Source organism: Carcharodon carcharias, chromosome 23, assembly GCF_017639515.1.
Source record: "Carcharodon carcharias isolate sCarCar2 chromosome 23, sCarCar2.pri, whole genome shotgun sequence".
NCBI classification, from domain to species: domain Eukaryota; kingdom Metazoa; phylum Chordata; class Chondrichthyes; order Lamniformes; family Lamnidae; genus Carcharodon; species Carcharodon carcharias.
Window position 1 is genome coordinate 51793082 of NC_054489.1, and position 26695 is coordinate 51819776.

The window sequence follows — 26695 nt, forward strand, 5'->3', positions numbered from 1 at the left end:
GATTATTCTTAAAGCTACAGTCCTACCTTTATCAGAACTATAATTAATACAGCCTCTCTACTGATCTCCCCCTCTCTCTACCAATCTCCCCCTCTCTCTACCAGTCTCCCCCTTTCTCTACCGGTCTCCCCGTCTCTTTACCAATTTCCACCTCTCTCTACTGAACTCCTCTCTCTCTCTACCGATCTCCCCCTCTCTCTCTACCGAACTCCTCCTCTCTCTCTCTACCGGTGTGCCCCACTCTCTACCAATCTGCCCCTCTCTCTACCGGTCTCTCCCTCTTTTCACACCAACCTCCCCCTCTCAATACCGATCTCCCGCTCTCTCTACTGATCTCTCCCTCTCTATACTAATCTCCCCCTCCTCCGTCTACCGGTCTCCCCCTCTCCCCCTCTCTCCTGATCTTCCTCTCTCCCTCCTGAGATTTCCCACTCCCCAATTCATTTCCCAATTAGTGACTGCTTCTGTTATAATCTTGCTTTGCAATGTTTCAATATGTGCCCTCATTTGTGACAAAAATAACACTCCACCCTTTTAACTTGCCAGTCGTTAGGAGTATGATTGTTTCCACGTCGATAAAAATTAGTTTTCGACTTTGCTGCTAAGCTGTTTCCTCTAAATTTTCGGTTAGCAGGGGCTGTTTCCTGCTTCGTGGCGGAGTCCCGGCTTTTCACGTCACTTTCTGCTGACTGTTCCTGCCCAACTAGGAAAACGGCACTATTTTGTGTACCTTGAATCGCTTGTGAATCTCTTACAGCACTTTCCATCGCAAGGGCTATTTCTAACGCTTTCTTAAAATCAAGTTCCGCTTCAGCCAGGAATCTTCACTAAATAGCATCCTCTTGCACACCACATACCAAACCATCCCTGGGCATATCATTCAGAGTTTCACTGATGCCCGTTATCCCCAGCATTAATATCAGGTCCCCCTGGTGCTGATTCATTCCGGTGGAGGGATTGCTCTCTGTGCCCTGAGTCACACTGGTGGGCCAGTACCAAAGGTTGTCTGGCTCGAACCCCTGAGGAGGAATTCTGTGAAACTTTTCAGAGATTACAATCTCAGTAACTCATTCAAAGAGAAGGAAATGAAAGGGTGGTCTAAAAAAGAGCTGTTTCCTGTATTAAAGAACCATCCTGTAATTGGCTGCAGCCATACAATCTAAACATTGCTTTTACTAAAAAAAATAGCTACAGATATTAAAAATCTAAAATCCAGGAAAGCAGTTCCATCAGGGTCTGAAAAAGGCATGTTAACATTTTAACATTCCCCCTCTGCCTGGAACCCACAAAAATAATTTGGCATTAACCATTAGCCACACCTCCTTTCCCCATGGAACTGGACGGTGTGAACTCTGCACCGGGTCACGGGTCACCCAGTTCCTTAATATGACAATCAGAGCCGCATTTATATCATAGGATTCCGATCCCCATATTAAATGGAGCTATCCCTGAAGTAAATGACACTGTGAAAACCCAGTGTTTCACCTTTTTCAAAACGGCACCAATTGCATTGTTGGTTTTAACAGGTGCTGAGCTTACCAGCCCCATGGTGAAACCATTGCCACCCCATTAACACCAGGTGAAGGGGGTAAACATTGAGCACATTGTATAGTGCACTCTGTGATTTTATAATACAATCACACACCCACTGTACAATCGTAAACTCAGGCCTGGATTTTTGTGTAGGTTCAGGAAAACGTGACTTGCACACTTATATGACTTCCAAAATGCACACCTGACTTTTCCCAGGACTTTTGTTTTCCCACGCAGGGTTCGAGGTCACTGCAGTTTGCTAGTCATGATGGAAACATAGAAAAACAGAAAATATAGGAAATAGGAGCAGGTGTAGGTCATTCAGCCCCTCGAGCCTGCTCCACCATTCAATATGATCATGGCCGATCCTCCATCTCAACACCGTACGCCCCCCTCTCTCCCCATACCCCTTCACATGTTTAGAGTCCAGAAATTGGTTTCCTTCTTAAATATATTCAGTGACTCGGCCTCCACAGCCTCTGTGGGAGAGAATTCCACAGGTTCACCAGCCTCTGAGTGAAGAAGTTTCTCCTCTTCTCAATCCTAAATGGTCTACCCCATATCCTGAGACTGTGACCCCTTGTTCTAGACCCCCCAGCCAGAGGAAACATCATCCCTGTATCCAGTCTGTCCAGCCCTGTCAGAATTTTATACGTTTCAATGAGATCCCCTCTCATTTTTCTAAACTCCAGTGCACACGGGCCTCGTCAGCCCAATCTCTCTTCATACAACAATCCTGCCATCCCAGAAATCAGTCTGGTGAACCTTCACTGCACTCCGTCTATGGCAAGTATGTCCTTTCTTAGGTAAGGAGACCAAAACTGCACACAATTCTCCAGGTGTGGTCCCACCAAGGCCCTGTACAGCTGCAGTAAGACATCCTTGCTCCTGTACTCAAATCCTCTCACAATGAAGGCCAACATGCCATTTATCTTACCAACTGCTCACTGCACCTGCATGCTTGCTTTCAGTGATTGGTGTACAAGGACACTCAGTCCCTCTGTACATCAACATTTCCCAATCTATCACCATTTAAATAAAACTCTGCCATTCTGTTTTTCCTACTGAAGTGGATAACTTTACACTTATCCACATTATACTGCATTTGCCATGTATTTGCCCACTCACTCAACATGTCTAAATCATCTTGAAGCCTCTTAACATCCTCCTCACCTCTCACTTTCCCACCAAGTTTCATGTTGTCAGCAAACTTGGAAATATTACATTTTATTCCCAACCAAATCATACTGTGAATTGCTGGGGCCCAAGCACTAATCCCTGTGGTCCCCAGTAGTCACTGCCTGCCACTCCAAAACAATACCCATTTATTCCTACTCTCTGTTTCCTGTCTGCTAACCAATTCTCAATCCATGTCAACATATTACCTCAATCTCATGTGCTTTAATTTTACACACTAACCTCTTATGTGGAACTTTATCAAAAGTTTTCTGAAAATCCAAATATATCACATCTACTGGTTTTCCCTTATCTATTCTGCTAGCTACATCCTCTAAAAAGCCCAGTAGGGTTGTCAAACATGATTTCCATGTTGACTTTGTCCAATCACGTTGATATTTTCTAAGTGTCCTGTTATCACTTCCTTTATAATAGACTCTAGCATTTTCCCCACTACTGTTGTTAGGCTAACTGGTCTGAAATTCACTATTTTCTCCCTACCTCCTTTTTTAAATAGCGGGGTTACATTTGTCACCCTCCAATTTGCTGGGACAGTTCCAGAATCTACAGAATTTTGGAAGATGATAACCAATGCATCCACGTTTTCCATGCCCACCTCCTTTAGTATGCTGGGATATGGATTAACAGGCCCTGGGGATTTATCAGCTTCCAGTGCCATTAATTTCTCCAGCACTATTGTTTTAGTAATATTAATCTCCTTTAATTCCTCCTTCTCACTAGACCCTTGGTTTCCTAGCATTTCTGGGAGGTTATTTGTGACTTCCTCCATGAAGCTAGAATTAAAGTAGTTGTTTAATTGCTCTGCCATTTCCCAATTCTCTATTATAAATTCCTGTTTTGGATTCTCCTGTACAGGACCTACCTGTTTGATGGAGTATGGGAGGAGTGTAGGTGTGGAGGCGGGCTCATTAGAAGGCTCATCTCTGTTCTCCAACACAACATTATTTAAATGGCCCCTAAATCTCAATCTACACCCCCTTCAACCCATGGCACCCCATGACCCCTTGGTATTCTCCGTGGCCACTCACCATTGTGTACAGTCCTCAGGAGTCATGCAAAAGCAATGGGAATTACTTTAAATGCAGGACTAAAAATATTAAGCCTATGAAAATGTAATAAAACTCTAATTCAAAGGTCTGTCATTGATACTACTAAAAAATCTTCTTCACGGAAAAAAAATACTTTAAATGGTTATCAAGCTGCATAAACAAACAACAATGTATTCTGAAACAAAAACAGAATTACCTGGAAAAACTCAGCAGGTCTGGCAGCATCGGCGGAGAAGAAAAGAGTTGACGTTTCGAGTCCTCATGACCCTTCGACAGAACTTGAGTTCGAGTCCAAGAAAGAGTTGAAATATAAGCTGTTTTAAGGTGTGTGTGTGGGGGGCGGAGAGATAGAGAGAGAGAGAGAGAGGTGGGGGGGGGTGGGGGGGGTGGGGGTGTGGTTGTAGGGACAAACAAGCAGTGATAGAAGCAGATCATCAAAAGATGTCAACGACAATAGTACAATAGAACACATAGGTGTTAAAGTTAAAGTTGGTGATATTATCTAAACGAATGTGCTAATTAAGAATGGATGGTAGGGCACTGAAGGTATAGCTCTAGTGGGGTTTTTTTTTATATAATGGAAATAGGTGGGAAAAGAAAAATCTTTATAATTTATTGGAAAAAAAAGGAAGGGGGAAACAGAAAGGGGTGGGGATGGGGGAGGGAGCTCATGACCTAAAGTTGTTGAATTCAATATTCAGTCCAGAAGGCTGTAAAGTCCCTAGTCGGAAGATGAGGTGTTGTTCCTCCAGTTTACGTTGGGCTTCACTGGAACAATGCAGCAAGCCAAGGACAGACATGTGGGCAAGAGAGCAGGGTGGAGTGTTAAAATGGCAAGCGACAGGGAGGTTTGGGTCATTCTTGCGGACAGACCGCAGGTGTTCTGCAAAGCGGTCGCCCAATTTACGTTTGGTCTCTCCAATGTAGAGGAGACCACATTGGGAGCAACGAATGCAATAGACTAAGTTGGGGGAAATGCAAGTGAAATGCTGCTTCACTGAAAGGAGTGTTTGGGTCCTTGGACGGTGAGGAGAGAGGAAGTGAAGGGGCAGGTGTTGCATCTTTTGCGTGGGCATGGGGTGGTGCCATAGGAGGGGGTTGAGGAGTAGGGGGTGATGGAGGAGTGGACCAGGGTGTCCCGGAGGGAGCGATCCCTACGGAATGCCAATAAGGGGGGTGAAGGGAAAATGTGTTTGGTGGTGGCATCATGCTGGAGTTGGCGGAAATGGCGGAGGATGATCCTTTGAATGCGGAGGCTGGTGGGGTGATAAGTGAGGACAAGGGGGACCCTATCATGTTTCTGGGAGGGAGGAGAAGGCGTGAGGGCGGATGCGCGGGAGATGGGCCGGACACGGTTGAGGGCCCTGTCAACGACCGTGGGTGGAAAACCTCGGTTAAGGAAGAAGGAGGACATGTCAGAGGAACTGTTTTTGAAGGTAGCATCATCGGAACAGATGCGACGGAGGCGAAGGAACTGAGAGAATGGGATGGAGTCCTTACAGGAAGCGGGGTGTGAGGAGCTGTAGTCGAGATAGCTGTGGGAGTCGGTGGGTTTGTAATGGATATTGGTGGACAGTCTATCACCAGAGATTGAGACAGAGAGGTCAAGGAAGGGAAGGGAAATGTCAGAGATGGACCATGTGAAAATGATGGAGGGGTGGAGATTGGAAGCAAAATTAATAAATTTTTCCAAATCCTGACGAGAGCATGAAGCGGCACCGAAGTAATCATCGATGTACCGGAGAAAGAGTTGTGGAAGGGGGCCGGAGTAGGACTGCAACAAGGAATGTTCCACATACCCCATAAAGAGACAGGCATAGCTGGGGTCTTTCCCCCAACTTAGTCTATTGCATTCGTTGCTCCCAATGTGGTCTCCTCTACATTGGAGAGACCAAACGTAAACGGGGCGACCGCTTTGCAGAACACCTGCGGTCTGTCCGCAAGAATGACCCAAACCTCCCTGTCGCTTGCCATTTTAACACTCCACCCTGCTCTCTTGCCCACATGTCTGTCCTTGGCTTGCTGCATTGTTCCAGTGAAGCCCAACGCAAACTGGAGGAACAACACCTCATCTTCCGACTAGGGACTTTACAGCCTTCCGGACTGAATATTGAATTCAACAACTTTAGGTCGTGAGCTCCCTCCCCCATCCCCACCCCTTTTCTGTTTCCCCCTTCCTTTTTTTTCCAATAAATTATAAAGATTTTTCTTTTCCCACCTATTTCCATTATATAAAAAAAAAACCCCACTAGAGCTATACCTTGAGTGCCCTACCATCCATTCTTAATTAGCACATTCGTTTAGATAATATCACCAACTTTAACTTTAACACCTATGTGTTCTATTGTACTATTGTCGTTGACATCTTTTGATGATCTGCTTCTATCACTGCTTGTTTGTCCCTACAACCACCCCCCCACCCCCCCCACCCCCCACCTCTCTCTCTCTCTCTATCTCTCCGCCCCCCACACACACACCTTAAACCAGCTTATATTTCAGCTCTTTCTTGGACTCGAACTCAAGTTCTGTCGAAGGGTCATGAGGACTCGAAACGTCAACTCTTTTCTTCTCCGCCGATGCTGCCAGACCTGCTGAGTTTTTCCAGGTAATTCTGTTTTTGTTTTGGATTTCCAGCATCCGCAGTTCTTTTGTTTTTATCAATGTATTCTGAACCCACACCAGAGGCTGAGTATGTTTTATAATCTTATAAAACTATCAGTCATTCTCTAGAACAACTGTGTCAACAGACCAAAGCTTTTGAAACTCAACCAAGCATTCACAATGACTACAGCTACCAAAATATTGGCTTCCCAACTCCGAAGGCTGAGATTGCAAAAATCGATGGTGTCTTCTACATTTCAAAGCAGATTGCCTGTCAATCAATAGAGGGGAACTGATGCTCAGATTTTTCTTTATTTTTCAAAAACAGGGGCTTTTTTAACAGTCAGGTCTGCCTGTACGTTTACATCACACTGCCAAATGTGATGAGGAGAATTTACCAACACATTTTTCTAGATTTTTGAATAAATTATGGGAAAAATCATAGCCACTGTATATTCACATACCCAGTGTACAATCACACATTATTGTGCTAAATAAATGAATTATCCAATCAAATGAACTAAGCAAAGTTAGTAACGGCAAAATCAAAATTTAGCACTAAAAAATTCTGCTGATCACACAATGAGAATGGATTGAGTTATTTCTTGTCCTAGAGTATAGTTGCAAATCAGAGGTTTCTCTTGTTATAACTACTTGCCTTACAAACATTTGTACTTTCCTGGGGTCTGATGTCTGGAACCCTCTTGAATTCTCTCCCCAGGTTTCTCTGTATCCTGTTATTCTATCCCTGGAGAATCACTGTGGTGTGGAACAGCAGACAGTCATGGCCCGGCACTTAAAGGAGATCCTCGGTGACATGCTGGTAACTGCACTGATCGATGGCAAAGTCCCGAATGAGCTTCCATCACCCGAGGTAACTGTGCGCCCAGTGACTGTGTTGTATCTCTCTGTGTGATGACTGTGGATAAGTCATTGAGGTGTGGATAATGCCAGCTGAGCCCTGCCTGAAGAGGGTGGTGGTGATGGTGGGGAGGGATGGGGGGGTTGGTGGGGAGTTGGGGGTGGGAGGTACGGTGGTGGTGGGATGAGGAACTGACCACAAAATGATGCACAGGCTGACTGGAGTGTCAGGAACTGAGTGACAGGATCTGCACCTAAAGCAGGTGTGGAGGTTCCCCATGGGCAATTGTTGGTCCTCTTTTTGAGACACTGGTCCTACACCAATCTTGGGGGCAAGGTCCTTCCTGCCTTTAGCACCATATCAACTACTAACGCCAGCCTGTGAGAAAAGCACCCTCAAACAGCCCAAAGGAAACCTACATATTTATTTTGATACTTGCAAGAACTAGCATTTTTACAGTCCTAAAACTACAAAATACTTGTGAAATGGAGGCACTGTTACCAGTTTACACACAGAAAGCTCCCACTAAAAACAACATGATAATGATGAGATAATCTGTTTCTATCTAGTTATGTTTTACAAGGAACAACACTGACAGGACGCTGGGCAGAACTCTCCTGTTCTTCAAGTAGTGGCTTGGGATCTTATGCATTCACCTGAGAGAGCAAACAGGACCTTTGTTTAATGTCTCATCCAAGCAACAGCGCCTCCTAGAGTGCAGCACTCCCTCAGTTCTGGACTGGAGTATCAGCCTGACTTTGTGCTCACTTTTTGGAATGGGACATGAACCCACAACCCTTGGCCTCAGGGACCACAGTGCTAACAACTGAGTCACAAATAGGTGGGGCATAAATTGGGAGAAATACGATGGGCTGTCCGTTACAAGCCCCATTGAACTTTCCTTCCCATTTAACTTTGCTAGACTCAAAAAGCACTACCCAAAGTCAATAAGACCCTCAGTGAGTGATAAAGAATCCTCCTACCTGCTTCCAGGAACTGGAAACATGCCACAGTTTATCTGAAACAATTTTAACAATTCTGTTCATTGTTTCAAAAATTTCAAATCATCACCAAGTCTCAAGCCTCAGTTTCTTAAACTCTCCTGATAACTTAAATAACATAATAACAAATAATAACAGCTTGCATTTTTATAGCACCTTTGGCATAGCAAAATATCCTAAGGTGTTTCACAGAAAGTGTAATCCGACGTCATTGGACATCGAACCACAGGAGAGGCTGAACTTACAGGTCACCCGCAGGCAGGAAAACTGGTGAGTGGACCCTAAATCAGGGTGTGGTGCCACCAGCAGCATGCTCACTGTTTCATCATGTGTTCAGGGTCTAGATAGGGGTTTTGGGGATTGTCCAACCTCCCATAGTAAGCTGCTAGAGTCTGTAGTTTCTCAAATCCAAAACTCTTTATTTACAGCTACTATATCCATTTTGGGACCTCTGAATGAGGCTGGAAATTTTCCTCCCTCCCGATCTCTGTTACTCAATCATGTGATGTTACATCATCATTACATCAGCATCATGTGCTTCTGATGTTAATGCTTTACATCTGCCCCCAAGTCTTTAACCCCTTCGTATTTACATCCTCCTCCATTTCCCCCCAAAGTCTCAGACTTCACAAGGTTAGTTTCTGAAGCAAAAACAAAAATAGCTGAAAAAACTCAGCAAGTCTGACAGCATCTGTGGAGAGAAAGACAAGGGTTAACATTTCGAGTCCGTATGACTCTTCATCAGAAGAGCCTTCATCAGTTCTAATGAAGATTCATATGGACTCGAAACGTTAACTCTGTCTTTCTCTCCGCAGATGCTGTCAGACCTGCTGAATTTTTCCAGCTATTTTTGTTTTTGTTTCAGATTTCCAGCATCCGCAGTATTTTGCTTTTATCTTAGTTTCTGAGGCGCTTTGACCAATCTCCCTGATCTTGTTCTGATCTCTTTCTGAGGTTGAGGATATTCCGTACTCTCCATTCTGTCGGAGTGAGTGATCTTCACCTGGGTGGCTGCTGAGTTTGTAGTAAATCTTTCTTCTTTCTCTTCAGGATCTGAGCAGTAGGCTCAAGTATCTACTGGCTTTCTCTCCAAGGATATTAAGATTCTATGGTTTCTCCTTACAGTCCCCTGGTCTGTCTCAATCCTGTACAATCTCAGTTATGGGGCTATTTCACTGATTGTGCCTTCTCTCTGTTGGTCTCGTTCCCATATTCTCTCCACGGGCTTCATCACTGGTAACTCACGTGCTCTGTGCCTATGGTTAAAGTTCTGAGCCTGGTTGTTTCTCTGTTCTTCCTCACGCTGTTTTACCCTGTCGGTGTTGTTCATGGTGATATTGGGTTTGAGTTTTTGTTCTAGAGATGGAAGTTGTGTATTCTCAATCTCCTTCCCATCAATAACTCTGATGTTGAGAAACCATTTTGTAATGGTGAGGCTCGGTAACTCAGAAGATCTAAATTAAAGTCTTAATTCCTGTTCAACAAATCTTTGATGGTTTGTACACCTCTCTCAGATTCTCCATTATCCTGAGGATAATGAGGTGAACTGGTTACATGAATAAATTTGGATTTCTTTGCAAAATTATTGAATGACTCATTAGCAAATTGTGGTCCATTGTTTGAAACTACATTGTCCACAATGCCGTGTGTTACATAAATTCTCTTCAGTGATTGAATGACAGCTTCCACCGTGGTGCTGTGCAATCTGTTCACTTCAATCCACGTGAGTGGTAATCAGTGACAATGAGGAATTAAGATCAGATAAGTCCATTCCCAGGCGGTCCCACAGATTTGGGGGAAAAGTGGAAGGTAATAGTGGTTATTTTTGTCCTCAGAACACAAGAACATAAGAAATAGGAGCAGGAGTAGGCCATTCGGCCCCTCAAGCCTGCCCCGCCATTCAATAAGATCATGGCTGACCTGCCCCAGGCCTCAACTCCTCTTTTGTGTCAGCTCCTCATAGCCCTCAACCCCCTGATATTTCAAAAATCTATCGACCTCCTCTTTAAATACTTTCAGTGATCTAGCCTCCACAACTCGTTGGAGTAGAGAATTCTAGAATTAATGCACATTTAAGACAATTAGAAATAATTTCCTCTGTAGAACAAGTAATGCCTGGACACCAGATTGTTTGCTGGGCTGTCACGCAGCATTTTACTATCCCTAAGTGACCTTGGTGAGGTATTTGGAGAATATCAAGCCAAAGTGTTCTCAATATGACTACTCTCTCCCTGAAGACTAGTAAATCGTCAACAACTCTGAGTTGTTTATACTGTTCAACATATTGGCATTGCATTGGATTACTGGGGATATAGTCTGGCCATCCTTCCAGATAATGTTCTCTTATCCGGAGACATTCGTCATCTTGCTGTTGTGCCTGTTTTATTTCCTGCAACATTTTTGTGGTAGCTGGTATGTGTTGAATGATTAGGGATGTATATACTTCCAGCACCCCAATGAAATGTAAATCCTCTTGCTTGGTTCCTTCTAATGGTATCCAGGACAAGATGTCTGCTGTCATTTGAAACTTCCCTTGAACATACTCTGTTATGGAGTCATATCCCATTCATCTTAATCTGAACTCCTGGATTCTGGGTGGCATCTTCACAATTTCTTTCATGTTCAAAAGAGTGACTCATGGCTTATGTTCTTTCAATTCTGAACCACAATCCCATCATGTAGTCTGAGAATTTTCCACACACCCACATTGTTGCCAACATTTCTTTATTGAATGTGGTCTATCTTTGTTCTGTTTCTGATAATGATCTTGAGGCTTAGTAAAGTGGTCTATGTTTACCATTCTCGGCACTTGAAATTAAACTGCCCCAGACCAGTTGATGATGTATCTGCTGCTACTATGGTCAGTAACTCTGGGTCATAATGTGCCAATATTTCAGAGGAGATTACTAGTTGTTTAATCTTTTCCAAAGCGTTTCACTGATCCACTTTCTAGCATCACTGTTGCTTCTGTCTAAACAACTGTCTCAAAGGCTCAATAACCTCGGCCAAATTTGACAGGAACTTGCCGACTTCGTTGACCAACCTGAGGAATTTTTGAAGCTCAGTTCTGTTCCTGGGTTGTGGAAATTTTCTAATTACTTTTTTTTGTGGATCAACTGTAATTCCAGTGGCTTGTACCATGTGACTTAGAAACTTGATCATAGGTTCAGCGAGCTCACACTTTTCATTCAATGTTAGGCCTGCATCCTGTTAGACTCTCAGGACTGCTTTGACTCTGTGGTCATACTCTTCTCTCCTGGAGCCATGTATAAGTATGTCATCCATATGGCATATTGCTCCTTCCATCCCTCCTAGGGTTTGAGACATTGTTCTCTGGAAAATTCCTGAATGCTATTCCAAAGGGTAATCTATTGAAACAAGAGTAACTGAATGGCATTATAAATGTGGTCAGTAATCTGGATGCTTTGTCTAGAGGCAACTTCCAAAATCTGCTTTTCAGATCCAATTTGGTGAATAAAGTATTCTTGTCTAGTTTGGCAAGACTGTCATCCACTGAGGCCATCGGGTGGACCTCACATTCCACTGATTTGTTTTGTTGAGTTAAATCCACACAGATTCTTATTGAGCCGTTTAGCTTTGGCACCGTGACCAATCCTGAACACTGGCATGGTGACCAGTGAGATAACTCCTTGCTGTGGTATCCTCTCAACTTCACCCCTGACTTTGTCCAAGAGTGGGTGAGGGACTTTCCTCAGTGTGAAGAAGCAAATTGGTTTAGCATCAGCTTGTAGGGGGATATATACTCGGTCTTTAACTTCCCGAGACCTTTAATGATTTTAGAAATTCATTTCTGAATGTACTGCTGTGATGCTCACCAGCAACTTCATCCACTCTACAGATTCGCCTCAATTTTAAGTATACCTTTCTGCTTAGTAGAGACCATTCTTGATTTTGAATGACAGAGGGGTTTGAGGATTTCTTGATCTTTATATTTCAGCTTTGCCATGAGTTGGCCTTTGACTTTCAATGTAGTCCCACCAGGACCCTGTAATTTGATAGATGAGGGTTTCAGTGTAACCTGTTTGAGCCATTTTACTTCATCTGATAAAACAGAAACTCCTGTTCCTGTGTCTAATTTAAACTCTGTGTGGTGTCCATTCACTCCGGGTTTAACTCCAGTATTTATTTGCAGTACCATTTACCTCCCCAAGGAAAGTTATTTTCTTTGTTTGTGGTTCTTCCACTTGTCATTTGTGGCTTTGGTTTAAAATTCTCCCTCTCTTCTTATGGGTTATCAACAGTTTTGAACAAGAAAGAGTTTTGAAGCGGCCTATTTTTCCACAGTTGTGGCACTCAGTTCCAGCTGCCAGACATTCTTCCCGCTTGTGCGGTTTGTTCCCGTTACACCAATGATATTTAAAGATGATGGTTCACGCATTTTTCCCCATTTTGGTGGGTTTAAGCTTTGGCACACTTCCTTTCTTATGGCCGACCAACTGAATGGTCTCACTTGATCATCTCCATGGGACCTCACCTTCTCCATGAACAAATACCCAATTTGGTTTTCTAAGCTCAGTTTGTCTTGCAATTTGTCCTGGCTTGACTAGTGTTACATCCTCTCTTGTCTGTAAGAGATCTGATAATACTTTGTCTAGGACCCTGACCGCTCTTCAATCATGAATCAGTTCCTCTCTTAAAATTCCATAATCGCAGTTCCCTGCTAGCCAATATAGATCATTGACGAACAAATCCATGCTTTTGCCTGGTCTCTGCTTTCTCTTGTTAAATGTTGTCCTTTGTACAATTAAATTTCTGTGGATGCTGAAATGTGAATCAAGTCTTTACAGGAATTCTTCATAAGAAGTTGAAGTCTCATCAACTCGCTCACATCATCAGCAATAGATCCAATTACTAAAGTAGTGTACTAACCAGATCCTTTCGATCTTTTACGTGTAAGCCAGAGCCAGGCTCAGTTCTTTATCTTGTGAACCTCTTTCTCCAATTGTGCCAGTTCTGATCCTGTTGCCAGCCTTCAGCACTCTGAAATGGTTCTGGGAGTGGGAGTGTGGATGCCAAGCTTCTGCTGAGTCCTGGAATTGTTGATGCTTCACCAGTGCTGCTTGCTGCTTCAGATTTGTGCTCACAGCAGTCCAGGCTCCAGGTCTGTGTCTCAGCTTGCATCTGCTGCACCAGCAATGCTCCAATTTTTTGGTGAATCTTGAATCTGATTCTTTCAAGGATCTCCTGATTTTCCATATCTGTAACTGCTTCTTAAAGTTTTCTGGTTCTTTTACTCACTGTCCACTACCAATGTTTCGTTGTGTGTTCGAGGTCTAGAAGGGGTTCTTTAGGACTTGTCTGTTCTCCCAAAGTTTGTTTGAGATGGAAGTTTGTTAAAACTCTTTATTTACAACTATGTACATACTGGGGCCTCTGCATGAAGCTGGAATCTTCCCTCCCTCCAGTTCTCTGTTACTCAATCATGTGATGTTGCATCATTATTACATCATCATACTGTGCTTCTGTTAACCCTTTACACAACAGCTGCCAATGGCCCATCCACCTCCCCACAATTTTATGGATAGCAGCTGGGCCACCCACCCATGGTCCAATTGAGGCCCTGGAGTGGGAAATTAATGCCCAGTGAAGGACCTCACCCCTCCAATGCTCCAATTTAATGGGCCAATGTGTAGTCCGGCAAGATTAACCCAGTGAGCAGCTGATCAGTGAAAGGTGGGGTGGGGGGGGGGGGGGGGGGGGGGGGGGGGGGTGCTTCCTTCCCGGGCCCCCGGTTGGAGGCCTGGAGGACCCCTGCCCCACAGTTTTGCCTCCCTATATCCACCTACCCACCTGCCCCTCCAAATGCGACCCTCCCCCCGCCCCCTCAAACCTCCTCACCAGGGCCTGCCACGCTGGACACAGAGATCCCGGGCTGACCTGGGTTTGGGGGCACCCCATGGTCCTTCCTCTTGCAGGACTTCCTGCAATACCAGCAGTGGCCACTGATCCTGGTGTGGGACAGAGCTCCTGGCCTATGATTGGCTGGCAGCTCCATTGGGCAGGACGTCCTCCTGGAGACAGAGGGAAGTCCCACCTCTTCCTAATTAAAGAAACGTCACCTGAAAAATTAAAGTGGGGCGATCTGGCCAAGCAGAGGCAGACTTGCCCCTGAAATTTAAGTTGGGGTGTGGGGAGTCTGCCCTCAACAAGAAGATATTATTACAGCTGATTTAAAGTTTGGACAATGAGGTAGGTTTTAGGGAGTGTCATACAGGAAGAAAGGGCAATAGAGAGGCAGAAAGATTTAGGCAGGAGATTTCAGTGTTGGATTCCCGGGGCCTGAATCCTGTTTTAAGTGCTGGTGGGGTGGGGGTTTGTATGGGTTTGGCTGTGGAAAGGGGTTGAATCGCCAAAAAATGTTGGTGTATTGAAAACACAACATGATCCCACCCAAAACCAGGTTTAACCAGGACATGTTTGGAGCTGAGTGGGAGCCCCCTGTGGAATTGACGGGTAAGCCACTTAAATTATCAATTAACTGAGTCTTTAACTCTGAATTCTGGCTTTAAACAGCCTGAACTGAAACATGTAGAACTCACAGGGTCAGCCAGTCAAGAGCCCAATGGAGACTCATTGCTTAAAGAAACTGACAGGCTTGAAATCCATTGAACAATGAAACTGCATCGACACTGACCTGCCTATGTGAAAGGCTGGTGGTCACAGTGCTGGTTCCGAAAGTGTGATTTAACTCCTTCACAGGAGATTGCCAACATTTTGGAAGTCGCTTACCCTGTTGTGGGCTTTATCCTGAACTTCCCTGTTGTCGGCCATTGCCTGTCTGAAGCAACTCGTGCAGCTTGGGTCAGGTGCAGCAGCAGCTCCCCCTCGTCCTGCTATCTGGCATGATGTGCAAGCTGCAGATGGTGTGACCATGGACCTCCTGCTCCCCACCTCACTCCCCTTCCCTCACTCCAACATTCCCCTTCTGAGCTGCTGCTTTCAGACACCCAAGAACAGTCACCTGCCCAGCCACAGCAGCCCCAGGAGGGGGAGGGAGAGCTACAGCACAGCGCTGATGAAGAGTTGCCAATCACTTGATCAGACAACCACAGTCACTGACTCAGACATTGGCACTGCCCTTACCTTGGAGGCTGGGATAGAGTTGGGATCAGCACATGGTGAAGCCACTGGCCAGGGTAAAAGGATAGTTTATTTGCCAGCCCACCAGTAGGTAAGTTAGTGACAAGTACTGCAGAGGACTCAGGTGAGGAACTTGATGAAGGAGCAATCAGGAGGGCACTGATAGGTTTGCACACTGTGGTACAGGGTGGTTGGCAGAGGGCGCAGTGGGGAGCCTGACCTCTCCACAGCCTCTGCTCATCTCTCTGTTGTGTTGCAGACCCAGAGGCGCTGCCACTACTGCCCCCATACCTGTTTCAGCCTTTATGTGGAAAGGTCACCTCCTCCTCCAGCAGGGTGTGGCAACACTCTGGCAAATACCGGAAATCACCAGAACACCACCAGAACACTCCGGAGTACTTGTGGATGCTTTTCAATGGAAAACGTTCCAGAAATTTAACTTGCAAGCAATCAGGGTGCCTGGCATTTTAAATAATGCTCCTGCAGGATCCCATCTTGCTGATTCACACTTTAATTAGGGGCGGACAATGCAGACATTGCCAAGGTCTGAATCATCCAAATTTGAAATCTTGGCATCACTTCAGCCGCTTGGGCTGTGTGAGTGCTGGATGGTGTCAGTGCATTGTGTCTGGGCACAAGCAGGGCCATAACTGTCTGCATCCGTATCCGTGGAGAATACCGGGTGGGTACAACATGCCCCCAGGAAAGACACGGAGGACTTTAGTATCATACATGTGAGTTTCACACCCAAACTGTTTCCAGTGGCAGGAACCATAGGACACAGATTTAAGACAATTGGCAAAAGAATGGGGAAAGTTGGAAGGGGGTGGGTGGGGGGATAATGGTATAGAGGTGGAGGAGATGAGAATTTATTTATCAAACAAGGTGAATTTATTTTATACGGTCAGTTGTTAAGTTTGGAATGCACTGCCTGATTCAATAGTAACTTTCAAAAGGGAATTGGATTAATACTCAGGGGAGAATTTTCTCCCCGTTGGGTGGGCTGGTCAGGAGTGGGCGTGGGAGTGGGCGTGGGCGGGACTGGGCGTGGGTGGGAGTGGGCGTGGGCGGGAGTGGAGCCGATCGCCACCCACGATCAGCTGCGCGCCGCCATTTTATATGGGCTGGCCAATTAAAGCCCAGCGTAACGCGCCCCTGGAATTGCTCAGCACTACCTGTGCGGGCCGGGGGAAAGCAGGAGGTGGGGCCTGGGCTCTTTCGCATGTGCACAAAGGAGCAGAGAAACCCCCCCTGAGGCACAGTGTCACATGAGCTGGGACATGTTTATGAATTTTCATTAAAAGTTTTACTTAATTAATAAACCCTTCATGAAACCTCGTCCCGCCCGTGGATCAGGTTCCATGAAAACTGCGAAGGCCGCCTGGGCTCTTCACCTGCCCGACAGCCTTAAGGTTGGACTGGCAGCCCTGACAATTACTTTAATTAGATTATTAACTCTCTTAACAGGCCTTTGACAGTTTGGGAAGCAAGCAGACTCTTTGTTACTTGATTGGACAATCTGACTGTCAGTCGGACAATCTCGTAACCTAATCCCAGCTGCCAGCTTCTCAGGGCCTTACTGTCTCGAGTCTCACGCTAAGACTGGCCAGATCAGCCATAATCTTATTGAATGGCCAAATGGCCTACTCCTGTTCCTAAGTCCTACATTCCTATTTCCTACTTGAAAAGAAGAGTTGGGGCGGAACTAATTGGATAGTTCCTTCAATGAGCTGGTCTAAGTGCAATGGGCTGAATGGCCACCTTCATTGCTCCTATGCACCCACTATAATCTCCAGGTCTCCTTCCTGGTTAACACCCTGTCAATAGCAGAGGTGTTAGATGTGACCTTTATCACTATATAGATAAATGAATACCATTACAGCAGATAGTCAGTGTGATCAGACCACTGTTAAACCGAGCAGAGATTGATTAGATCGTTCGGAGCCAAAGACTTGTGGTAATCATGCTGGGACTGCTGGGTCTTTTTACATAATTGCTTCAGATTTCTGCCTGTTCAGATTCCATAGCGATGACTCTAAGCTGCCTTTCAGTGAAAATCACACACAGGCACAAGAATGAGTTATTATACTTCCAATACTCCACCAAGCTCATGGCTATAACATGACCAAGTTTCAGTTTTGCCATTTCTTGGCACTTTTAAGTATACTAGTGAAAGGAATGAAGTACTAAATCAGAGACTGTTGTTCCATTAAGTCAGGAGACTACACTTGAACAGCCAACCATGTGCCTATCTCCTTCAGGGCAGGAATTTGATGGCCCTTTGTCTTCAGTACACTTGCCTAGGAGAGGGGAGAGTAGCTTCAACTTTCCTGCTCCTTGCTGGGATACAGTTACACAGGTACTCTGACACTGAGCCCTTTGCCAGTCTTAATGTGATACTCGAGACATTAAAAGGTGCTGGGAACTGGAGGTGGGTTACTTGATTGTCTGACTGACAGTCAGATCATCCAATTGAGTAATAAAGAACCTGCTGCTTCCCAGTTGGCCTGGGTGGATGAAAGGCCAAGGATGTGTCAGGGGATCATTGGCTGGAGTGTGGGGTTGGGTCATTTGGACACTCGGGGGGAGGGGGGTGTCATGTGATGAAACTACCCGGAATAAGTTGAATTGAGGTTGGCAACCCGACTCTAGGGGTGAAAGATGTCTCACAGGCTGACGTAGCTTATTGAAACTTTAGAAGAGTATTCCTGGGCTACCTGGGTAATTCTGATCATGATCTCATTCTGCACCTGAACCTACTGAGAGCACATCCAGCACCAATGGTGGGCTTTGAGAAGGCCTCAACAACATAGAAAGAAAGTTAATTGATTCTTTAAAAGGCTCACTCTCCCTTCTCCCTGAGAGATGCAGAAAAATTGCAGTCTTATTTCCTTTGACCCTATCAGAGTGTCAGGGTGCGCTGGTGTCGGGGAACAGAGTAAGGGCTGGCAGGTTGGCATGGTTTACGTGTGGCAGGTTAGCACGCTGGTCCAGTATCAGAATGTCAGCTCACCAGGGCTGGTGCCTCTGCTGCACTTCCACAGGCACAAAGCATCAACCCAAGTATTTCAAAAACATTACTGCTGTAATCATCGAATGAAACACACAAACCACAGGAACAAAAATGGCCATAGCTTTAGCAGGGTGTGGCCAAGACAGAAGCCGACTAAGGGGAGGGCTACACCATTGGTTAAATCTTCTCCCTTTATCAGGAGCCAGAACCTCCACTAGGCCGGGCTAATCCACCCTCAGTGAGACTGAATTGTAGAGGAGAAGCTGGGCCCAAATCCAGCTGTGTAATCATCCAGCCCAAATCCAGCTGTGTAAGCATCATGGCCAAACAATGGAAAGAGCACCAAGCTATTCAATTATAAGAAACAAGGACCGAGCTATTTAACCATGAGGGCCAGTTACACAATGGAGATCAAGCTGTTTTATCAAGGGGCCAAGTTATCTATTCAATTCACAATGTATTTGTTATTATCCATATGGAAATTTGTTTTGGGAACTTTACTCATTCATTAAAAAATTATATACAAATGAATAATAACAATAAAATAAAGAGAATAACTCTATTACAAATATCTAACTTTAATTCAATATGCATTGAAGTCTATTCCATGCATTAAAACAATCAGTGTGTCCCACCCTGAGTGCATATCCTGTTTCCATACATCAACCTCCTGTTAAAAGTTCTTATCGAGAAGGACACAAGCGAGTTCAGGAATTGATTTGTCCTGCATCTGAGGGATTGTAACCTTTTCTCTGAACGCTATCCAACAGTAATACTGAGAATCAGGGGGATGATTCTCATTGTCCATGACTTCCTTTGCTTTCATTAAAGTTCTTCAAGAGCAGATTTAATCAAGAAATCTGCTCATCAAATACCCTCCCCACCTGGTTCAATAATCTCTGCACCCTTCAAAAGTCTGATTTCCTAAAACGATACCCAAGAGGGTGGTGGGTATTCTGAGGCAAATATAAGAGATCCTATGGCATTATTTCAAAGAAGAACCCACCAGTTGGTATTCAGGCCAATGTTTATTCCTCAAGCAACAATACTAAAACTAGTCATCACTAAAACTAGTCATCACTAAAACTAGTTATCGCTAAAACTAGTTATCGTTAAAACTAGTTACCTAGTTCTTATCTCATTTTTGGTTTTGGGATCCTGCTATGCTAAATTGGCTGATGCGTTTCCCACATTTCTACAGTGACTACACGGAATCACAGAATGGTTACAGCACAAAAAGAGGGCATTTGGCCCATCATCTCAATGCTGGCTCTCTGAAGGAGCAATTTACCGAATGCCACCCCCACTCCCCACCCCGGCCTTCTCATAACCTTGCACATTCTTCATTATCAGGTAATAACCCAATTCCCTCTTAAATACTTCGATTGAACCTGTTTCCACCACAGTCTCAGGCAGCGAGTTCCTGACCCTAATCCCTCGCTGTGTGAAAAAGTTTCTCTTCATGCCTCTGATGCTTCTTTTGCCACTCATCTTAAATCTGCCCCTTCTTGTTCTCGATCCTTCCACCAATGGAAGCAGTTTCTCTCTATCTACTCTGTCCAGACCCCTCATGATTTTGAATACTTCTATCAAATCTCCTCTCAACCTTCTCTTTTCTTCAAGGAAAACAGTCCCAGCCTCTCCAATCTATCTGCTTTTCCAAAGTACTTCATTTGTTGGAAAGCATTTGGTTGTGAAAGGTGTTGAAGAAATACAAATCTTACTTTTTGATTAATCAATTTGGCCAAACTATTTGATTGTGAGAGTCCAGCTAATTAGGACGAGGGATCAAACCAGGGTAGCATTCCCAGCTAACTCACTAGACTGTTGTGAAAGTCTGTCCAATGACCTATACAATCCTTTGGCTGCTTCTTTTACAGAAACTCAAAGGCAAGATTCTGATAAAAGGGAAGAAATTTGATGGTTCGGGGCCCACGTTGGATCAGGAGGAAGCACCAGAGGACTATGAAGAGGAGAGTGTGAACAATGGAGACAAAAGCAGAAAGGTAACCGGATACGTAAGGCAGAGCCACAGCTACTGAGGCTGTGGGTGCTGATTCTCCAATTCACTGCTGTCTGTTTTACATCATCAAACAAGGTGAATTTAACCCCGACTCATTCTCTCATCACTTACTCTGAGGTTTCTGTAATATTTGTGAATTCTGAAGGATAAGCCAGTACAATGTTGGCTGCAGTGTAATGTTACACAAGGTCCCAATGAGGCCTGTCCGAGTAAATGAAAAACCCATAATGCTCCTGGTTAAACTCGAACTTTGGTTTGAACAGGTTGTCATGTGCAGTGTGTTACACGGTGCATTCCTACTTCAATGGCTGGGTGAAACAGAAAGTCATTAGCCTAAAACTACTTGCTCATGATCTCACACAGCATATGTGAGTGCTTCTATGAATGTGCATGTTTGAGTAGGAGTTCATGTGTGTTGTGTGCATACGTGTCTGTGTACATTGTTATTCTTTCATGAGATGTGGGTGTCACTAACAAAGCCAGCATTTGTTGCCCATTCCTAATTGCCTTGAACTCAGTGGCTTGCTCGACCACTTCAGAGGGCAGTTATGAGTTAAGTACATTGCTGTGAGTCACCTGCAGGCCAATCCAGGTAAGGCCGAGAGATTTCCCCAGTGGATGTTAGTGTATCAGACAGCCAGATGGGTTTTTACAACGATTGATGATAGTTTCATGGCCACCATCACTGAGACTAGCTTTCAGCTCCAGGTTATTATTTCAGTTTAAATCCCACCAGCTGCTGCAGTGGGATCTGAACCCATGTCCCCAGAGCATCAGCCTCTACTAGCCCAGTGACATTACCACAATGTCATCGTCTCCCCCAGCTGTATTCCAATGATGTGAGAGCACTGCCTGGAAGTGTGGTGGAGGCAGGTTAAATTGAGGCATTCAGGAGGGCAATAGATGATTAATTGAATAGAAACAATGTGCAAGAATACCAGGAAAAAGGCAGGAGAATGGCACTAAGTCATAATGCTCATTCAGAGAGCCAGTGCAGACACAATGGGCTTGTTGGCCTCCTTCTGCACCTTTCATTCTGTCATTCTGCATGCATGCGTACGAGTGTGTAAATGTGTAAGCTTGGTAAGCAGGAACACACTTAGCAAGAATGTGAAGATTTTTGAGACAGCTGAGAAAAGATTTATCAGAATGGTTCCAGGAATGAGAGACTTCAGTTATGTGGCTAGATTGGAGAGGCTGGCATTGCTTTCCTTGGAAAAGAGAAGGTTGAGAGAGGATTTGTTAGAGGTATTCAAAATCATGAGGGGTCTGGACAGAGTCGATAGGGAGAAACTGTTCCTATTGGGGAAAAGGTCGAGAACTAGAGGGCACCAGTTTAAGGTAAATGACAAAAGAACAAAAGGCAACATGAGGAAAAATAATTTTTACGCAGCAAGTGGTTAGGATCAGAAATGTATTACAATCCCCATGGGGAAACTGTAAACCAAAATAACCAAATTTACTAAATGACTCCCAAATGAAGAAATTGCCAAAATATATCTCTTTGTGTAACTTTTTCTTTAACACAAATCAGAACCAATGTAAATTAAACATGAATTAACAGGCAAAAAATAGTGCAAATAAAAAAGTTAAATTTTACTTTAAATGGTCGATACAACATCATACACAACCACCAGTATCTTCATCACGTGACTATACACAATATGATGTTCTTTATTCATTCAGGTTGGGTTAGGAATCCTATCCAAGAACATGGCTATGATTATCATCAGGATACCCTCTATCCCTCTGGTCACAACAGTCTTGATGGTGTAACTTTCCACAGTTCCTTTTCAACTGATCAACCAATAAAATCCAGTTCACAGTTTGGCCATTTCTGGCTCTACCTGGTGTAAATTTGGGAGTCTGCACTGTTCTTGGGTCTGAGATGGTGTGATGACCCATCCCCTTTAAAAAATTCTAATCTATAACTGTGCTGTTAATGATCTATTCGAACTGGGAATGGTGTTTTTTGTGGGAACTTTGATATTAAATAGGTTGTTGATCTTTAGTAGGCTGTTCTCTCATATTGGAAGTCCAACATCACAGAATCACACAGTGCAGAAGAGGCCCTTTGGCCCATTGATCTGCACCAATGTGTGAGAAACACCTGACCTACCTACCTAATCCCATTTTCCAGCACTTGGCCCATAGCCTTGAATGTTATGACGTGCCAAGTGCTCATCCAGGTACTTTTTAAAGGATGTGAGGCAACCCGCCTCCACCACCCTCCCAGGCAGCACATTCCAGACCGTCACCACCCTCTGGGTAAAAAAGTTTTTCCTCACATCCCCCTAAACCTCCTGCCCCTCACCTTGAACTTATGCCCCCCTGTGACTGACCCTTCAACTAAGGGGAACAGCTGCTCCCTATCCACCCTGTCCATGCCCCTCATAATCTTGTGCATCTCGATCAGGTTGCCCCTCAGTCTTCTCTGTTCCAACGAAAACAACCCAAGTCTATCCGACCTCTCTTCATAACTTAAATGTTTCATCCCTGGCAACATCCTGGTAAATCTCCTCTGCACCCCCTCCAGTGCAATCACATCCTTCCTATAATGTGGCGACCAGAACTGCACTCAGTACTCCAGCTGTGGCCTCACCAAGGTTCTATGCAACTCTAACATGATCTCCCTACTTTTGTAATCTATGCCTCAATTGATAAAGGCAAGTGTCCCATATGCCTTTTTCATCATCCCACTAAAACGCCCCTCCACCTTCAGAGATCTATGGACACACACTCAGAATTTCCGAGTGCCATGCCATTAATTGAATACTTCCTTGTCAAATTACTCCTTCCAAAGTGTATCACCTCACACTTTTCAGGGTTAAATTCCATCGACCACTTATCTGCCCATTTGACCATCCCGTCTATATCTTCCTGTGGCCCAAGACACTCAACCTCACTGTTAACCATCCGGCCAATCTTTGTGTCATCCGCAAACTTACTAATCCTACCCCCCATATAGTCATCTATGTCGTTTATATAACTGACGAATAATAGGGGACCGAGCACAGATCCCTGTGGTACGCCACTGGACACTGGCTTCCAGTCACTAAAGCATCCTTCTGTCATCACCCTCTGTCTCCTACAACTAAGCCAATTTTGAATCCACCTTACCAAATTACCCTGTATCCCATGTGCATTTGCCTTCTTTAAAATTCTCCCATGTAGGACCTTGTCAAAGGCTTTGCTGAAATCCATATAAACTACATCAACTGCATTACCCTCATCTACCCACCTGGTCACCTCCTCAAAACATTCAATCAAATGAGTTAGGCCTGACCTCCCTCTGACAAAGCCATTTTCCTGCTTTGAACACCCTTTGCAGAGTCTGGTTTCCCAAGCCTGACTTTTCCTGCATTCCTCCATGATCCCACTCCACTTGCCCACCACACTGGGGGAAAAAATGCCTGTCAGTGTCAGCCTGGAAATGTGGCTGTCCCTCCATCGTAGCCCCCAATAAACAGCAGGGTTAATACTGAGGAAAACACACTGCCCTCTGGCAGATAACATTGCTATTGTCAATCCCAGCCCCAGAGCACTGAGACCACCGCCGCCCCCCCCACCCCCCCCCCAACTGTCAAACCCTCCTCCCACACATCATCTCCATCCTCTCGTTCACCTTCCCCCCTGAACAATAACCTGGATTCGCAATGGTCAAACACTGATTTGATGCTTTGGCTGTTATTTTGCGTCAAACTGAATAAAGGGGTAAGGACGTAAAATGTTAGAAACACTCAGCAGCTCAGGCAGCACCTGCGCAAAGAGAAATGGTTAAAGTTTGAGGCCTGTGGCCTAGTATCAGAACTGCCCCATTGACCTGAAGCGTTAACTCTGTTGCTGTCTCCACAAGCGCTATCAGACCTGCTGTGTATTTACAGCATTGTCTGCTTTTATTTCGGATTTCCAGCATCCGCAGCATTTTGCTTTTCTTTTTGAGAATAAAGGAAAGGGCAGAGTTTTATGGTCCCTTTGCAGCGGGGGAAATGCAATGAGCCGTTCAAAACTCCATTCACTTTGGTGTGGCCGGAAAATCCTGCCGCTGGGAGGGGCTGTAAAATTCCAGCCAGAGAGTTTGGACCCTGTCAAACTTGCCTTGGCGGGGGAAGGGAAGGTTCAGGCAGAGAGCGGGAGCAGGTAGGAAGGGATCAGGACATGTGTGGGGCAAGCGGGGAATGAGTGTGGGTTGGTGGGGGAGGTGGGTAGTGTGTGTGGGTGGGTGGGACGGGCAGGAGTGGGTGTAGCTTGAGGGGGTGGGGGTCTGGTCTAAACTGGTCCCTGAAAGCCCAGCGACATGTCTGCTTGCATGTTCAGTATTTGGTTTAGCCTTCACCCTCAGGATGGTGAAATGAAGGATCTGGGCCTGGAACTTAGGCATCAGCCAGGCTCTGCTGGAGACATTGAGGTCCTGATCTGTTGAACAATCATCGGTGTTTAAAATGGGCCATTCCTTATCATAGACAGTTAACTCCTTACTCTGTAGCTGAAACAAAGTGGATTGAGAAGGAACTTACATTTATTTAGTGCTTTGCTCCATCTCCTGGGATGTCCCACAGTGGTTTCACTGACACTCAGTTATTCTGAGGTATAGCTGCTGGAATAATTGGGCCTGAAAAAGGAAGTGAGCACTCGAATTACTTGGCTCTTGAAATGACCCTGTGAGATGTTACTGCATTAATATGTCTCAGTAAAAATAACAGAGAAGGAAGCTTCATCTGGACACACTATCCATTCCTAAGCTGTAATTTTCAGGCCTAAATAATTCTGAAGATATATTAATGTGTATTGAACTATGGCCTTCTCCTCCTAACATTGTCCAAGCTGAAGTCAGACTATCCCGGCAGTGTGGCAGATTGTTTTCATTTCAAAGGAAGCATTAGTTTGCAATCCGAGACTCAAAGTATGTCTCTCAGTAACACCCTCAAAACCTGGACTCCTGCCGAGCTAGCAAACACACACACACTGAGCTGGTGGACACACACACACACACACACACTGAGCTGGTGGACACACACACACACACACACACACACACACACTGAGCTGGTGGGGACACACACACACACACTGCGCTGGTGGACACACACACACACACACTGAGCTGGTGGACACACATACACACACTGAGCTGATAGACACACACACACACACACACTGAGCTGATGAACACACACACACACACTGAGCTGATGAACACACACACACACACACACACACACACACACACACACACAGCTGATGAACGCACACACACACACTGAGCTGGTGGACACACACACACTGAGCTGATGAACACACACACACACTGAGCTGATGGACTCACACACACTGAGCTGATGAACACACACACACACTCTGAGCTGGTGGACACACACACACACACACTGAGCTGATGAACACACACACACATTGAGCTGGTGGACACACACACACACACACACACACTGAGCTGATGGACACACACACACACACACTGAGCTGATGAACACACACATACACTGAGCTGATGAACACACACACACACTGAGCTGGTGGACACACACACATACACACACTGAGCTGATGAACACACACATACGCTGAGCTGATGAACACACACACACACACACACACACACTGAGCTGGTGGACACACACACGCTGAGCTGATGAACACACACACACACTGAGCTGGTGGACACACACACATACACACACTGAGCTGATGAACACACACATACGCTGAGCTGATGAACACACACACGCTGAGCTGATGAACACACACACACACACACACACACACACACTGAGCTGGTGGACATACACTGAGCTGATGAACACACACACACACACACACACACACACACACACTGAGCTAATGAACACACACACACACACACACACACACACACAGCTGATGGACACACACACTGAGCTGATGAACACACACACACACACACACACACACACACACACACACTGAGCTGGTGGACACACACACTGAGCTGATGAACACACACACACACACACATACACACACACACACACACACTGAGCTGGTGGACACACACACTGAGCTGATGAACACACACACACACACACTGAGCTGGTGGACACACACACTGAGCTGATGAACACACACACACACACACACACACACACTGAGCTGGTGGACACACACTGAGCTGATGAACACACACACACACACTGAGCTGATGAACACACACACACACACACAGCTGATGGACACACACACTGAGCTGATGAACACACACACACACACACACACACACACTGAGCTGGTGGACACACAAACACACTGAGCTGGTGGACA

General features: G+C 45.2%; 1 protein-coding gene across 1 annotated transcript in view; it reads left to right on the forward strand.

The window, feature by feature from the left end:
- Nucleotides 1–26695, forward strand: part of LOC121269131 (1-phosphatidylinositol 4,5-bisphosphate phosphodiesterase delta-3-like) — a 195189-nt gene that overhangs the window by 135862 nt on the left and 32632 nt on the right. The window contains exons 8-9 of the mRNA XM_041173618.1: nucleotides 7102–7254; nucleotides 20238–20363. Coding sequence (XP_041029552.1) covers nucleotides 7102–7254; nucleotides 20238–20363 — 279 coding nt within the window. The remainder of the gene's footprint in view (nucleotides 1–7101; nucleotides 7255–20237; nucleotides 20364–26695) is intronic.